The 17,282-nt window shown below is 46.2% G+C and overlaps 1 protein-coding gene across 1 annotated transcript in view; it reads left to right on the forward strand.

Annotated features, from left to right (window-relative positions):
- Positions 1-2,862: 2,862 nt before the first annotated feature.
- Positions 2,863-17,282, forward strand: part of LOC148008225 (uncharacterized) — a 57,250-nt gene continuing 42,830 nt past the window's right edge. The window contains exon 1 of the mRNA XM_087674390.1: positions 2,863-3,319. Within this exon, the coding sequence (XP_087530516.1) occupies positions 2,980-3,319 (340 nt within the window). The 5' untranslated portion in view covers positions 2,863-2,979. The remainder of the gene's footprint in view (positions 3,320-17,282) is intronic.

The raw sequence follows: 17,282 nt of genomic DNA on the forward strand, positions 1-17,282 counted from the left end.
TGAAATCATACCCAAGAGAAGCACTTTGGATTCTAAACACACATTATATTCTATGCTACTTACATATGGACAAATGTTTTTTTATTGTTAGATAAAGTGAAAGGCTTGTTCTATTACAAAGAGGTTGGTATTTAGGATTAAGTTCAACATGAAGATTGTAGATTCCTCTCCTCCTTTGAACACCCATTTCTTCCATTTTTTGAAAAATGTAGAGAAAATAACATAGTTTTTTTCCTAGGGAAGAAGGAAGCAATGGTAGGTAACTACTACCAATAGAATATCATCGTCATTTATAATCTGAGGCAAGTGAAAGAATGCAAAATGAAAACATGATGGGAGAAGATGGTGTGAAAAAGTTCATGATAGTTAAACATTTGAAAGATTTACCTAATGGTCAAAGTTTTCAGACATGAATCATTAAAGTTAATTTTTTGAGCATTAGTTGTCATCAATCTACCATTAAAGGTATGAAACATCTTCATTTGAGAATAACAAAATAGTTTTTCAAAAAATAAATTTGAGCTCAAAATAGAAAAAGAGAGTTTTGAATTAATTATTTTGGAAAATTTGAACTCTCTCTCTCTCTCTCTCTAAGTTGAGTTGGCATTTCTTACAACTCTTCATAATCTCTATAGCTGCTACTCCTATGCCTATTGGTCTCCTTATCTCTATCTATGCTTCTTGTTTTCTAGTAGCAAGTCTCCTCTACTACATCCTACCATAGTCGACTGCAAGGTAGCTGACCATGTTGTAGGCAAAACATTGTCTTGGGCAACTAGTGTAGTATATCTTATGGATCATAAATTTCATGTGCACCAAGGGGATCTTGATGGCCTAAGGAAGAGAGCCAATGAAGAAGTGGGGACCATAACCTTACTAGGTGGTTGTTGAGGATGCCTCTCTATCACTGTGTCTATAAAGATCTTATCCCTTTGAATGAGCAACCCAAAAGATCTACAATCTAGACCATATGGGGAAAAAAGTACTTGTTAAGGCTAGGAAAATGCATTAGAATAGTTGCGTTGCCTATGAGCATGGAGTAGTCCTTGCCCTCAATCCACTAGTCAAAGAAGGCCATTATAGTCTACACATCTAACAAGCTAGTTACACACATCACTTTGAAACAACTTTGGTGTTGTGAAGTTGAGCCTAAAACATCCCTTCCCTAGTAGCAAACATACTTTGATAACCCTCATAGGGATGCATGGGTCAAAGTTTCAATGTGTGCATTCGTGGTTTGTCACCTTACGAATCAATATGCTAGAGATAAGGCCTCTAAGACTATCACTTTGTCTCTAGTGTGAGCTCTATATTAGGGGGGTCAAATGCTATTTATGAGATAGTATTAGTTGTGGAAGCTACGGGGGTTGCATTAGAGTGCCTTGTAGGAGAAGAGGGAATGACTACTATCTCATAAACCTACTTTTCTCCATCTTGCTAATGTGCAGGTTCTCACATTTCTAAATTATCAAAACTTTGTTGGTTCATCACTAATAGTGTGTAGGAGAGGTAGATGAATATGCCAACAAGGCAGGTGAGCTAGTAGAGTGGGTAAATGGATATGGAAGTGTGAGTAAAAGGAAGGAGATTGTGCGAGCTAGCTGGTTGAAGAAGTTAATAGTGGGGAGGAGTAGGAACATGGAAAGGAAGTGGCAACAATGGGTGGAGGCAAAAATAAGTAGGATGTGGTAGGCTAGGTGCAAGATAGAGGAGACATGAGTATTGACAACACAAGGTGAGAGCTAGAGGAGAAGATCTAGGTATTGGAGGGTAGAACAACAAGATTTGGTAGGGTAGGTGGGAGCTAGAGGAAGGCACAAGTGTTGGCATGGCAAGCTAGAGTTGGCAAAGACCATGGGAGTTGGTAGGGTAGGCAAGAGCTAGCAATGACATAGTTTGTTAGCATTGCACTTTAAGACATATGCTTATACAATGGTGATGAAAAGGTTGTGTATGTCCCAAAAAAATTACTCACTCTTACCTTTAGTTAAGTTATCCACTTAGCCCTGAAATGTGTGGATATCTTGCTTTTCGAGAGAAGAGTTTATTTTAGAAAATCAAAGAAAAAGGGTGCTCTCTCTCTCTCTCTCTCTCTCTCTCTCTCTCTTCTCTTAATAGGCAAAAAAAAGGGCAATACTCTTGCATGATAGTGCACCCTTGCAAGACAATGACATAGTTGTAGATGTTAACTACTCCTTTATTAAATCTCATAAACAATTATCACTTACTTTCATGCTACTACCCTTTCTAAAATAGGTGACATCAATTATTTCATGCTTCCATGTTGCGGGCCATTGTGATGATATCACCTTGTTATTACAAGGTTCTATCTTTTCCATCCTTTACAAATAATTGAACTATCTTTTCTAAATGTGATAGGTTTTTGAGATGCCAGGCTGCCCATATGTGCACACACACTCTCTCTTGCACAAACTAGCTCACCCTTCACAATATTTCCATATACTTCGTGTGTGTGTGTGTGCGTGTGTGTGTTTGCATGTATTTCGCTCATGAGTTGCCATTGTATTCTTGAAGGCAACTGTGACCCAATACTCAATTTAGGTTAGTTATACGTAGCCATGGGCACCCAAAAGAGGTAGCCATGTGTATAAGGCATATGTGTGGTCAATGTAGGCTGGTCACACGTCGACATGAGCGCTCGAAAGGGGCAAAGTCAAGATACATAGGGATGTGCATACGGCATATGCGTGGTATGCAGCATGCCGCTAGTGTGTGCAACCACACCCTCAATACCAATTTCAATGTTTGCTTTGGGATGGAGCCCGGGTGCCAAGGTTTTAAAAGAAAACCATCAATTTCAATGTCACAAAGTCATTCCAACAACTTTATTTTGGACCACAACATATGACACGTCAGGAAACTTCAGATGATGTGGGAAAAAGTACACCACCTTTGAAACCGAACGATGGATGCCGAGAATCCATAGAATTGCACAGCAACGAGACATAGGAAGGAGACATGGCCTCCATGCTCAGACCTTCAATTCACATCAGGCACATTCCTGCTACTGAGCTTCTGCCATCATCAAATGCAATCCACACAAGGCTGGGTATCGGTATCGGCAATCCCACCTCCAAACTGTACTCTTCTCTGCAGCAGACACGTCCGCCTTGGAGGGCTTCCAAAGACTCCGGAATCTCTACAGAAACAGAGCCCAGCTCTGTATCAGATGCCCAACTCGCTCCATCCAAAGAAACCAGCTCTGTATCAGCAACCGAAGTCCCAAGCGGCATAGAGAAAGACGCTTATGAAAGGCTTTTCTCAAACTTGAATGAGGCGAACCTGCAACACGAGCCAGGTCTGATTGAGTTTCTTAAGAGTACACTTGGTAAATTGAAATCGTGATTATCAGGATGGGGCAATTGGCAGCAAACCTGTAGGATTTCGGTCTGAATCAATCATTGGACTAGAAGCAGTTGGTTGATAATGCTTTAATTTAATCTCAATCAAGTTTTTTGTGGAAGTATTGTCTTATGCAATGATGGTGCAAGTGATGCAATCTCAGGAGCTGGAAATCCAAAACTGCATTACTGTGCATTTGCAGGTTACAGTGTTTAGGCTTGTAGCCTAACTCTATGTGGTTGTTTTTTAGTAATGAGACTTGGCAAATTGAATTCATAATTAGCAGGATAAGGGGAATTGGCTGCAAACCTGTAGCATTGCGGTCTGAATCAATCATTGGACTGCAAGCAGCTCTTGGATAATGCTTTACTTTAATCTCAATCAAGGCTTTTGCTGAAGTATTGTCATAAGTAGCCATGGTGCAAGTGATGCAGTCTCAGGAGCTGGAAATCCAAAACTGCATTGCTGTGCGTTTGCAGGATACAGTTTTAGGCTCCCAGCCTACATCTATGTAGTTGATTAAATAGCATTCAATTGTCTTGTTCTGGTAGATCTTTTAGTTGGCCATAGACTTGGGGAGACTCCCTTGAGCATTGCAAGAGCCGTTTGAGTCCTCCAGAGGCTTATGTAGTGAGTCCATATAGGTGACTCTCAAGCTTCACATCGTTCAAAGTTCATGTGATGAGCATGCTTTTGATTTCAAAGTCTTGATGCAGACTCTAGGAAAAGCTGATACCTACCAAATGCTTCATGGTGAGGCTAAGAAAACTTAAAGGAGGAACCCAGGTTAGCTTGGCAACCTCATCCAGTCAAAAAAGGCCCTACAATAAATCAGGTCCTAAGGTTCTGGGGCCAGTACAACTCCTATGAAGCAAGTTATCTGAGTCAAGTCACCGCTGCGTAACTTGCCATAGAATTCAAGAAAATTAAGGTAAGCTATTAATACAAGTACATGATATCATAAGTAACTCGTGTTTTCTTACGTGGTGAGCCATGAACAAATGACCCATGTTAAACAAGCACTCATCAAGGAGCTATCAACAAAGTTTTTATGGGTATTGCTCTCAAGTTTTTGGATACTTGAATCATTTTACAACAACATAAGATAGTAACTAAACCCATCCACAAGGCCTTTTGGACTCAAATTGAATGTAACTGCACTACTATCAAGGCATTTCTAAAATCCCTCATCCACCTATACATGATAGCACTCTCTTTGTCAATATATTCCCTCTTCAAAGCCTTTTCATGCAAGAGAGTGATGATGCTTGCATGGCTAGCTGTCTCAAGGTGTTCGCAAACACAGATTGCTATGGGATCCTTTTGTTAGCCATATATTTATGTATGCATGTGGCATTGCCTATTTCCTTATTTTCTGCATTGTCTTTTGTCAATTGAGTAGCATAATGGAATCCTGATTTAAGAAAAAGCTAAATCTTATTCCGCAAATTGCCAACCTTTTAGGCTCATGAGTTTGGCAGAAAAGGGAAGGGCATGGAGTTAGATGCTAAGATTGCGATTGAGTCCATGGAGGATTACTTTATATCCACAGGGATGAGCATCGCAAACCAAACGATGATTGCTAAGCTTAATTTGATCGATGAAATATACCTCTAGTGAAAGCAATGGTACAGAAACAGTGGCTTCTTGCAAGTCATCATTGCATGGGAAGAGATCAATAAGGCTAGCCATTGGCTTCAGACGGCCATGGCCTCCATATTCCCTTGGCCATCTCTAGTCTATTTGGCCTTCTCACCTTGGCGTTGAAACTTCTCAAAGGTCTCCAAGTATGTGAGCAAAGCTTTATCAAGGAGAGTTTGCCAATTCTCAACAAACTGTGTTGTGCAAATGTCCCTCATGCCCAAGGCTTGGGGTAAGCTCACATACTTTTGACAAATTGAGTGCTAGAATGACCACTATGATGCTTGTAGACACTTGTTGGTGTACATTTGGGACAATTTTGTCATGAGAAGGACCTTTGTCGGTGAGATCAACGGTAGCACTTTTAGGGCAAACTTGGATTCATTCGAAGAGTATGCATTGTGGAATTAGTATAGTTTAGTCACCTATATACCTCTTCACTAGTACTTCGTCTTTGACACCCTTGTGGGTGGTTGGGAAGTTTCCCTATTGATAAGCATATGAGCTAACCATCCCTTTTCCTAGATGCTCACAAAAGAAAGTTTTGGGGCTTTTTAAAAGAAAACAAATCAAAAGAAAAGAAAAAGAAAAGGCCACAAAAAATTAAATACTTTGGGCTCTTGAGAGAATACAACCATCACCTCTTTAGTCTAGGTAGGTTCTTGGGTAGCCAACGAGCACCCATTGATTAATATCCTAGCTGCTTTGGGGTGGGACTTATCAGGGTAAAATAGAGGTACTTGTTCATTGATGCGGTAGTCTTGGTAGGCCATTGGGCAGTCAACATGCACCCCTTTGTTGTCGCTGCCTTGGTTGCTTTGGGATGAGATGTTTTAGATGAGCTATGCTTTGCAGTCTCTCTTGCCTTGATTTTATGGGTTGAGAGGGGGTGCTAAGAAACAAACTTTAATCCCATTTTTTCAGCTCATTAGACATCCCCAAAACTCAAACATTAAATGTATCTAAAGTTTCCAAGAACCCCACATCTAATGCACCCAAAGTGTCTAGGGGCCACTTGAGATAGCCCGGGCACCTCCCTAGATAGTTGGTTGCATCATGTGTCTATACTTGGGGTTCTATCTAGCCGCTTTACACATTTTGAAAACCTTTTGCCATTCTCCACCATTATCTGCATTAGCCTCCACGACTACTTGAGCACCTATTCAACACACTCTAGCTACAGTCACTAAAACCAATCCTCATTCTTGGGTAGGGCGGTAGTAATCTAATTTAACAATAATTATAGCAAGTAATTAATTCAGATAAATTGAAATGCACATTTTGCTACTTTAATCTTGGACGATGGAGAGCATGTTGGCCCCAAAACTGACACCCCTTGTGGTATTTCTTTAACTTGAATTGCAATCTCGATGGAATAAAATGAGATTCCGTGAATCTCCTGTGCTCTCCAATTGCCTCTTGTTGTCATAAATGACTGAAAAGCCTTCAAACCAATTTGCCCCTTGCTTTGCTTGCAGATTGGCCTTCACCTTGCTCCTTGAAAGACAAATTAAGCCCCAAATCAGATATGGGATGGCTGGCCTCTTGAATCTCCTTGAAATTCCTTAATTTCAGCTGTTGGAATTCAAGCATGGGGGAAATTGTTCACTTGCCCAGGCGTCCTTTTACAAGGATGATGTGAAGATCATGTAGTGCAAAGGAGAAGATACACAGGGAAGACATGTTGATGATGAGGACAAGAAGACAATGTTGAGATCTATAGGCATCAAATGAAGTGTAGGAGCCCCCTCTCAACCATAGATATGGAGGGCAAAGGAGCTTGATATTGGTCTTTGTGTGGTGCCAAGAACCATATGAAGAGGAGGAAGAAGCATCCCAATTGGAAGAGCTAGGGTGAAATAGCTACCATGGTAGCATTAATAAATGCTTGACAATTCACCTGAGGAGATGAAGCCTCCATACTAGTAGATGAATCTCAAAGGAAGATGAAACTACAAGGCAATGGCTAACAACCCAAGTCTTTAGTTTAATAAGGACCAATGCAAACTTGCAATGTTAGTCCTTAACTGAAGTTTGAAATACAAAACCCAATATGTATGTACCAAAAAAGACTAGAACTTGCATACCAATGTTTCATGTTGAGGTTCTTTGATACTAAGCAAAGAAAAGTAATGGAAAGCTAATGGAAAAATAAGATTAAAAATAAATGAGTAGTCTACTAAATGAATGTGTGTAGTGGAAGAAAAAGGAAAATCCTGGACTCATTAGACTAATGAACTAAGAGTGGAAGTGAATATTACACTAGCCTAAGGATATTTCAGCCTAAGATAAGTGTGTGGCCACCAATGTGTGAACTCTTAGAAGATCTTTGCCCAAGCAAGAAGTGGACCTAAGTGTGTTGCATCATGGGCCCTTCGAAGAGTGTCCACGAAAGCATGTGGTGTGAAGTCTAATAGAGTGAGTGTGGTAGATTGATCACCCAAACATTTAGGGGTCATGAAAGGTGGGGACTATACGTATGCCACATGTCTAGTGATACACCAATGAGGTGGATGGGTATGAAGAGGAACAAGAGTAGTAGGTGTAGTTACTAGAGGACCCCCTCATGATTATCCAAGTGGAGGAACAAGAGCAATAGGTGCAGCTATTGGAGGAGGATCCCCTCTTGATTGTCAAGGGGGAGTGTTATGAGTATGTTTATTTTTCATGCTTAGCTTTGACATTTGTTAAGTTGTGGACATGTGAGGTGCACATGTCAAGTGTAAGTTAGTTATGTCACAGTGACAGCCTAAGTAACCCAAGTAAAGAGTTGCTGACATTGACAAAAGTTGTTCAAAGCTATGCTGGATAGGTACTTGTGCGTACTCGGTGTTAGTTTGGGCCTAAGCCATTAATTGGGCCATTTAATGTCCAATTGTGATGCTAGGAAACTAGATATTAATTAATAAATTAATGCTAGTTGTAGGCCAAGTAATGTTGGGATAATTAAATGCCCTATGGGGGTTAGCGCTTTATTGGAAGGCTAGTTCATGGGTAGCGTCAAATGAATAATTAATTAAATTTTAAAAAATGAATTCTGAAAGTTAATTAATTAATGTAAAAAAGTGCAATAAGAAGGTTGCCAAGTGGCAAAACAAGTTGCCACTTGTCAAAATTACCTATGAAACTGAGTGAGGATTGTTTGGGGTTGGCTGAGGATGATTCTAGCTGGTTACTGCATTGTGGAGCACAGAGAGAGAGAGAGAGAGAGAGAGAGAGAGAGAGAGAGAGAGAGAGAGAGAGAGAGAGAGAGAGAGAGAGAGAGAGAGAGAGAGAGAGAGAGCGGGCCCTGTTGAACGTTGCCTTGTCCCTGCCCTCCTCCGTCGACTGTCCAGCCTTGCCAGATTCAACTGTTTCTGCCGCCCTGACGCCCTCTCGCCCTGACGCCCTGTTTCTGCCGCCCTACCCACACCGCCCTGTCAACTTAACCTCTGCTGCGGTCCGAGGCGCCGCCTGCGTGTGCCCCTCCTTTCGTGCAGAGGCGCCCAGCTCCTGTGAAACCCTAAACCTGACCTTCGTCAGAGAGGCAGCGTCCGGGATCGCGTGCCCTCTGCTCTGTACACAGAAAGAGAGAGAGAGAGCGAGTGTGTCGGTCAGTCCTTCTGTGAGATCAGTTCGTCACACACGATGGCTGGTTTGGATCTGGATTTCCTAGACCAAACGGTGGCAGCACTTGGCCTGGACTCTGATGCGGAGGAACCCGAGGATATGGTTCCGTGCACTGAAGAATTGCCCCCGGGTCCTGACATCCAGCCTGCGAGCAAACGTACCAAGCACACCCCGGAAGAGATAGGCGTTACTCCGGATCGTTCCTATGCGCAGGTTGCTTCGGATCCGGTGGACTCTCAGGAGGTGGACTGGGAGCATCTGTTGGAATTTGCCAACACTCTGCTTGGTGAATATGTTCAACACAACCAGGAAGCCTTCTCTGCCTCTGCTCCAGACGATGTTCTGGAAGCTACCGTAGCCAAAAACTGTCCTGCGCTCCTTTTCGGTATTTTATGATCGCGCGGTGATACTCTTCTTCACCGGTCGCATCCCGCTGCTTTCCCGTATTCGCCAATGGCTGCAGAGTCTGCTACAAGGGGAATGTGTTGAAGAGATTTTTGTTGGATCCCGGGGTTTTTTTGAGGTCCTTTTGAAAACGGAGACGCACCGTGCTGCTATTCTGTCTAAACTGCCTTTGTTTTTTGATCGTCGGTTGGTTCATGTGGTTCCATGGCGCCCGATGGCAGATTTCCAGCGCCTCCTGCAACGTGAATGCCCTGTGTGGGTAGAAGTGGAAAATTGTCCGGCTGTTTATTGGCCGCTATTAAAGGATGCTATGGCCGCTGTGGGCACGGTTTTGGTCCCTCCCAGTCTCAGGGCTGTGAATCGCAACCGCTTGTGCATGTTATGGGATACTGCACGGAAACGGCCTGCATGGTTACGCCTCAATTGCGCCGGCATGCATCCGTTACATTTTCGTTTGAAATGGGGCAATTTTGTTGGCCATTGTTTTTCCTGTGGACAGTTGGGGCACTTTATGGCTGAATGCCCCGAGCAACAACACGTTTCAGATACAGCTCATGTTGCTCCGCCCATGGAAGATATGGTGTGTGATGCTCCGTCGCTGGATCCTACCCATCCGCCCCAAGTTCTGGCTAAAGGTAAACAACAGATTTCGGGTATGGATTCCCGTGCTACTGATTGGGTTGAAGTACGCGCCAAAAAAGGCAACAGGATTGGTGCAGGCATGGAGAATACTGGGCCTTCTACCTCACACGATTCCATGCGAACATATATGCGCAGGAAGGAAATGATGTCGTCAGAGCGCTCTGCTCCTGCTATGGTTTCTTCAGCCCCCCGCCATCAGCCCGCCAGGAAAATGTATTCAGATCGTCTCAAGGGTCCACCTGCACAGCTGGCCTTTGACACCAGAGGCAACGTCATTACTCCGTGGGACCGTCGTTACCCACGTTCTAACCTCAAGCAAGCCGATATGCCGTCAACTTCCAAATCTGGTCCTCAGAACTCGTTTGCGGTGTTGGCAGATTTCTTGGATGAGGGAGTCCTGGACATTCTCGCCGACAAAGTCAAATCGAGGCAAGCTGTGCCTCGTACCTGATTGGGTTTTGTTTACACATGAAAATTGCCACGTGGAATGTGCGAGGAATTTGTTCTCGTCACAAGCAACATGCCATGTGGACGGCATTGTATGAGAATCAGTGGGATGTCCTGTGTGCTCTTGAGCACAAGAGTCACAGTGACGCCGGTAAAGTTGTGGATTGCCATGGCTTTCGTTTGTTCTATGCAGGAACACAGGCCATGCGTTATTCGGGTGTGCTCATGATTGTACATGCCAAATATCAGCCGGTTCTTATTAAAAATGATGTTCATGGCCGCTTTTTGGTGGTTGAAATCTTATTCGAAGGGGAAATCCTATGGTTACTTGGCCTCTATGCTCCGAATGATTCGTTATCTCGTCGGGAGCTTTGGCAGACTTTACAGACTTCCTTGTCACTTGGCAGACGCGGCTTCTTCATGGGGGATTTCAATATGTGTGTTGATTCTTCCCAGTCTACATCGGAGCACTCGGTCATGGATGCGCCGGAAAGTCGTATGTGGCACGACTTGGCTCTTGCTGTTCTTAAGCAAGATCTTTGGTCCTGGCTACACCCGTCTTCTCCAAGCTTTACTTTCCATTCGGCTCAGTATGCCACAACATGGTCGCGGTTGGACCGCATATATATCATGCAGAATGATGATTTTCTGCCTGAGATGCTCGAAATAAAAGTGTTGCAGCAATATGTCTTGTCAGACCATTTCCCTCTGCAGTTCGAGTTGCTTGCACAACCCATTGCCCCCTTCAAGCAATTTCTGGAGAGACTCCCTTTGCGTTTCAACTCCTCCTACTTAAAGCATACTATTTTTCAGGGCTATATGCAGCAAATGCTTGACTGATTCTCCTTGGACTTTTCCTCTCAGGGCACTGCATCATTTGACCGATTGCTCTCTAATGTGCAGCGGGTTGCTCGGCAATATGGGATCTATCATGCCTCTCTTTGTCGGCGCCGTCGACAGGCAGCGGAGGACTTGCTGCTTTTGGTTCGCTCCCTGCTGATGGACACTCCGGATGATGCATTTCTGCTTGCACTGGCCCTGCGGGTGGCCGATCTTATTAAAGAATTCCAGTTAAAATCGTATCAGCAGGCCAAATTGCAACATCTAACAGAGACCTTGCAAGATAGTGCATGTCAGACCCATAAGTTCTTTCGAGCTCTCCATGCCTCTCCTGCTCGAGAGAATTTGACCAGACTCGAGGATGCACAAGGCCACCTTATCCTGGATCCACAGACCATTGTGCATATGTGCAGGAATTATTTCCGTGACCTTCTGGGTTCTGCTTCTCCTCCGTCAGCCCAAACTACTCAGGCCCGTTCGGTCTTTTATGACCTGGTCCGCAATCAGTTACCGCAGGACATGCAAGCTACTCTGGAGTCAGATATTGGTGAAGCAGAGGTTATGGATGTCTTGTTACACTTGCCCAAAGATAAAAGTCCGGGTTGGGATGGTCTCCCCAATGAGTTCTTTGAAGCTTTCGCTACCCAACTGGCGAAACCATTGCAGGCTCTGTTTCAGCAGGTGTGGGAAACGGGGATCATGCCTCCCTCATGGAAACAAGGTCTTATTAAACTGCTTCCAAAAGTTCCTTCGCCATCTAAGTTGACACACTGGCGCCCCATTTCTTTGATGGGTTCCATGTACAAAATCTTTTCCAAAGTAATGGCGAATCGGCTCCATAAGCATCTCCCTGCCCTTGTGCACCCTCTCCAGTACGGTTTCATTAAGGGCTGAAATATTCTACACAATGTCTTGAATGCCCAATTGGCCATTGATTATGCCCGGCATTCTAATCAGGAGGTGGTGTTGGTTCAACTGGACCTGGAAAAGGCTTTTGACTATCTGGACTGGTCTTTTGTTGCTGACCTTATGTCCGCTATGGGCTTTGGTGCTCGGATGTCTCGTCTGATCTACACCATTAGTGCTGCGGCGCCTTCGCGAGTCATGCTGAATGGAGGTGTTACTGAGCCTTTTGTCCTTGCCCGTTCTGTCAGACAGGGGTGCCCTTTGAGCCCTTTATTCTTTGCCCTTGCGACACATCCAGTTCTTTCCATGTTATCACATATGGCCGCCTCTTCCCAGCTGGCCGGACTGTCGCTTCCTACAGGGCAACATTTCATTAGCCAATCCCTGGCGGATGATACTTTTATGGTTTTGCGTGCGGATAAGGATAACCTTCGAAAAGCATTGGATGTTTGGGGTCTCTTTGGCCAGGCGTCAGGCCTTCGTATCAATCCGCTCAAATCAGCCATTCTAAGCTGCACGGAGTCGGATTTGCAGTCCTTGGACTGGCAAGGTTTGGTTGTTCCTCGAGGTTCCATTGTCAGGCATCTTGGATACCCATTGGGGGTTGATGTTCCCCCGAAGCAGTTCCTGCAGTGGATTTCTCAGAAGATGATGGCCAAGTTTATGTACTGGATTCTCAGGCCTGGCCTTTTCATGTTTGCCTCAAAGTAGCCCAGATAATTATGTTGCCAATGATCACATATTTCTTGCCATTGTTGCCTTGGACTCCTACGACTCTGAATGCTCTCACTCAGTCTATTCGCTTCATGCTCTGGAAGAAGGACTCATTGAATGCAGGTATTTCCTGGATCTCGTGGTCGCATGCGTGCACCCCCAAAAGCATGGGTGGCGGAGCTATATTAGATGCCCAAACCCACATGCAGGCACTCCGTTGGTCCCTTTTCCGCGCCATGTGCTCGGATGATCATCATCCGTGGGTCGCTATCGCCCGTTCTTTCCTTGAGGGTCATGGGCTTCGGCATGGCAATACCCGACTCCGGAGTTCTTGGTGGCACGTTCTTAATGCGGATTCGCGGTTTTCCAGTTCTTCTTCATCGTTGCTTACTCATTTGGTGTGTTCCTGGAAACATGTCCTTCGAAAGGCTCAGTGGCACCCAACGGAGGATCGCTTGGCTACTAACTCTTTTCAATTGGAATTACTGGCAGTCTCGCATCTACTTTTGTGGGAAGGTAAACATGAGCTTAGACCACAATTCAACCGGATGGCACGGTTGGGCCTGTCTTCAGTTGCGGATGCCACCCTTGCCAGTCGCAATGTGCTTATCTCGTTTCGTACTGCTAGGAGGATTTTCCGGATCCCCCGTGGTTATAGGCCTTTATGGGATCAGCTCGTGACGGTGCTCCAGAACAGACAACCCTTTCCTGCTCTTGCTTTGGATCATCCCTGGCAGGATTGGGACCTACAAGGCCGGCTGCCTTTCAGCAAAGCTTCAGCTAATCAAGTGTATCATCTCCTGATTAAAGACAATCAATGGCTAGTTACTAAAGCAAATGCTTTATGGGGATTGCGTAAATCCCGCTCGTGGTGGAGGGTCACTGTGATGGAGGGCTGGGTTAACAAGACACCCTTTAAATACAAAGTCTTTCTTTGGAGAGTGATAATTGGGGGTCTTCCGCTTGCTTCGGCTCTTTCCAAGCGACGAATCTCCAATGGCACCTGTTTCTTTTGCACCACTACTATGGAATCCGCCCGCCACCGATTTATATCCTGCCCCGTCGCTAAGAAGGTTTGGTTATTTTTGTCGGCCATTTGGCGAGGGGTGGTTGGTATCACACTGCGCCCCTTTGATTGGGTTTTGGGCCAGCCTAAATACCCTTCTCCCGCACAGCCACATATGAAGCTCATGTATCATTTTCTTCGCTACTGGGGCTGTTGGCATAACTGGACCATTCGGAATGCTTTTCTGTTTGACTCCGCCCATAATGTTCAGCGACATATTGTAAGGCTTAAGGGCCTCTTGTATTGGCAGTTAGCTCTTCTCCATCGTTCTGATTTGCTCTCTACGGAGGACTTCCGTCCTTGGCATATGGCAATTTCCTCCTCATCCTTGCCATGAAATTGTAACTTGTAGTACTTAGCACCTCTTCGCATGATGACTTGTATTGTCGTCATGTATCTTGTAATCAAGTAATCTTGTATTTTTTTCGTAATTAATACAATTACCTTTTACGAAAAGAGAGAGAGAGAGAGAGAGAGAGAGAGTAGTGATGGAGAGAGAGATCGCGTCGCCTGTCGCGCCGCCATAGCCTGGTTCCCCGTCGTCAGCACCTGCGCGTCTGCTTCCATGTCATCGCCTGCAGCTGCTGTCTGGCCGTCGTCCGCAGGGCCGTCGTCCGTCGCCCGTCGCCCGTAGGCCCGTCGCCTGTCGCCCGCCCCTGAAGCTCCGTCGGCCGCGGCTGCCCCTGGCGCCCTGTTGCGCATCTCCCACGCCACGTCGGGCGCGACTGAGTCTCCCGCCCCGCTGCTGGTCGGCCCATCGTTAGCGGCCCCCGCCCTGCTATCGCCCGCCTGAGCGGCGGGCTCTGCACCAGCGTTTCGCTCGTTTGCCCTCTGTGTTTAGGGTTTCTGCTGGCGAGGCCCCTGCCCTGCGCCCTCGACTATCCCGCGCTGCCGTCGACTACCAGACCTGTGTTCCACCCTCAGGCCCTTGCACTGTTAGGGTTGCGCCCTGCCACACGCGTTCTTGGGACAGGCCACGACTCAGGCTGACAGGTAAAGCTCCGGTTTCATTGGCTGTGTTTGTGGAATTCGTCCTTGGACAGCGCCGCTGTACAGGAAAGAACGAGAGCGAGAGAGAGAGCGCGAACGAGAAGACAGCAGTATGGCTGGCCTGGATATGGATTTTCTCGACCAGACGGTGGCAGCCCTTGGCCCTGATTCCGATGCAAAGGAGACAGAGGATATGGTGCCATGCACGGAGGAGCTGCCTCCGGGTTCTGAACTGCCGGGTTCTGAACTGCCGCCTGCTGGCAAACGCTCCAAGCATACTTCTGATGAGCCAATGGGTCCTCAGGAACGTTCCTATGCGCAAGTGGCCTCTGATCCTGTGGATTCGCAGGAAATTGACTGGGAGCATTTGCTAGACTTTGCCAATACTCTGCTTGGCGATTATGTCCAGCATAATACTGAATCTTTTTCTGAAGCGGGAACGGATGATGTGCTGGAAGCTACGGTGGACCCTAAATCAGTCTTGAGATCCTTCTCGGTTTTTTATGATCGTGCAGTTATCCTTTTCTTCACTGGCAGGATCCCAGTGCTGTCGCATATTCGCCAGTGGATGCACCATTTATTGCAAGGGGAGTGTGTTGAGGAGATCTTCCTTGGACCTCGCGGCTTTTATGAGGTGCTGTTGAAATCGGAACTGCATCGAGCTGAGCTCCTGTCCAAGCTGCCACTATTCTTTGATCGCCGCCTGGTCCATGTTGTACCATGGCGCCCCATGGCCGACTTCCAGCGTCTGCTTCAACGAGAATGCCCGGTGTGGGTGGAAGTGGAAAATTGTCCGGCGGTCTATTGGCCAATGTTGAAGGATGCGATGGCGGTTGTGGGCACGGTGCTGGTTCCCCCAAGCCTCAGGGCAATGAACCGGAACCGTTTATGCATGTTATGGGACACGGCCAGGAAAAGGCCCGCCTGGCTTCGCCTCAGTTGTTCAGGCATGCATCCTCTGCATTTTCACTTGAAATGGGGCAACTTTGCGGGGCACTGCTTTTCATGTGGGAAATTGGGGCATTTCATGGCTGAATGCCCTGAAAGGCAACCGTCTTTGGAGGATGCGCAGGTTGTGCTGCCCAAGGATGACATGGTGCTTGATGCTCCGCCCTAGGAAGTCATGGATAAAGGCAAACAACCGGTCCTGGGTTTGGATTTCTGTCGCATGGACTGGATTGAGGCACGTCCCAAAAAAGGTAAAAAGTTGGATGCAGGCCTGGCAGATCCTGGGCCTCTTGTTTCCCAGGATTCCGTGCGCACATATACGCGCAGAAAAGAAATGGTCACTTCACAGCAGGCTCCGTGCACTACGGCCCCGTCTGCCCCCCGTAATCAGGCTCCAAGGAAAGTCTATACTGATGGTCCCAAAGGCCCTCCTGCTAAGCTGGCGTTTGATACCAAAGGTAATGTGATTACTCCCTGGGATCGGCGTTATCCCCGCCCCACTCCCAAGGCAGTGGATTTACCCTCTACCTCTAAAGCAGGTCGCCAGAATTCCTTTGCAGTATTGGCTGATTTTCTGGATGAGGGCGTCCTGGATGCTCTCACGGAAAAGGTGAAATCGAGGCAACAGGTGCCTCGTTCCTGACTTTCTTTTTTGAAGAGATATGAAGCTAGCCACATGGAATGTGCGAGGCATTTGCTCTCGCCATAAGCAACATGCCATGTGGACCGTCTTGCATGAAAATCAGTGGGATGTATTGTGTGCAGTTGAGCACAAAAGTCACGGTGAAGCAGGGAAAGTTGTGGATTGTCATGGATTCTGTCTGTTTTATGCAGGCACCCATGCTACGCACTATTCGGGCGTGCTGATGATTGTCCATGAGAAATATCAGCCTGTCCTTATTAAAAATGATGTGCAGGGCCGCTTTCTGGTTATCGAAGTCTTATTTGAAGGAGAGATTTTATGGTTATTGGGCCTCTATGCGCCGAATGATCCCGCATCCCGACGGGATCTTTGGTCCACTTTGCAGGCCTCCATGTCACGTGGCCGAAGGGGGCTTTTGATGGGAGATTTCAATATGTGTATTCACTCTTCTCAGTCCACTTCAGCGCATTCGGTAATGGATGCGCCGGAAAGCCGGGTGTGGAATTCCTTTGCTTTGCATGTTCTTAAGCAGGATCTTTGGTCCTGGCTTCACCCTTCTTTTTCGGGGTTTACTTTTCATTCCGCACAATATGCAACTACTTGGTTGCGGCTGGACAGAATGTATATCATGCATGGGGACGATTTTCTTCCCGAGATGCTGGAAATGAAGGTCTTGCAGCAGTATGCGTTGTCGGATCATTTCCCCCTTCAGCTGGAGATGCGGGCACAATCTATTGCACCTTTTATGCAGCTGCTGGATAGGCTCCCGTTACGTTTCAACTCCTCTTATTTGAAGCATTCAATTTTTCAGGGCTATATGCAGCAATTGATCGAGAGGTTCTTATTGGACTTCGCCTTTGAGGGCTTGCCTTCATTTGCACGGTTGCTCTCTAATGTACGGCGTGTTGCTCGGCAGTATGGGATCCATCATGCATCGCTTTGTCGCCGTCGTCGATCTGCAGCAGAGGAGCTACTGGCTTTGGTCCGCTCCTTGCTCCTGGATTCCCCAGATGATGATTTTCTGCTGTCATTGGAGAGGCGTTTGGCCCATCTTCTTCAAGTATTTCA

The sequence above is a fragment of the Lygodium microphyllum genome, unplaced genomic scaffold (assembly GCF_053477565.2).
Source record: "Lygodium microphyllum isolate KBCC unplaced genomic scaffold, Lygodium_microphyllum_v1.1.10 scaffold_254, whole genome shotgun sequence".
NCBI lineage: Eukaryota > Viridiplantae > Streptophyta > Polypodiopsida > Schizaeales > Lygodiaceae > Lygodium > Lygodium microphyllum.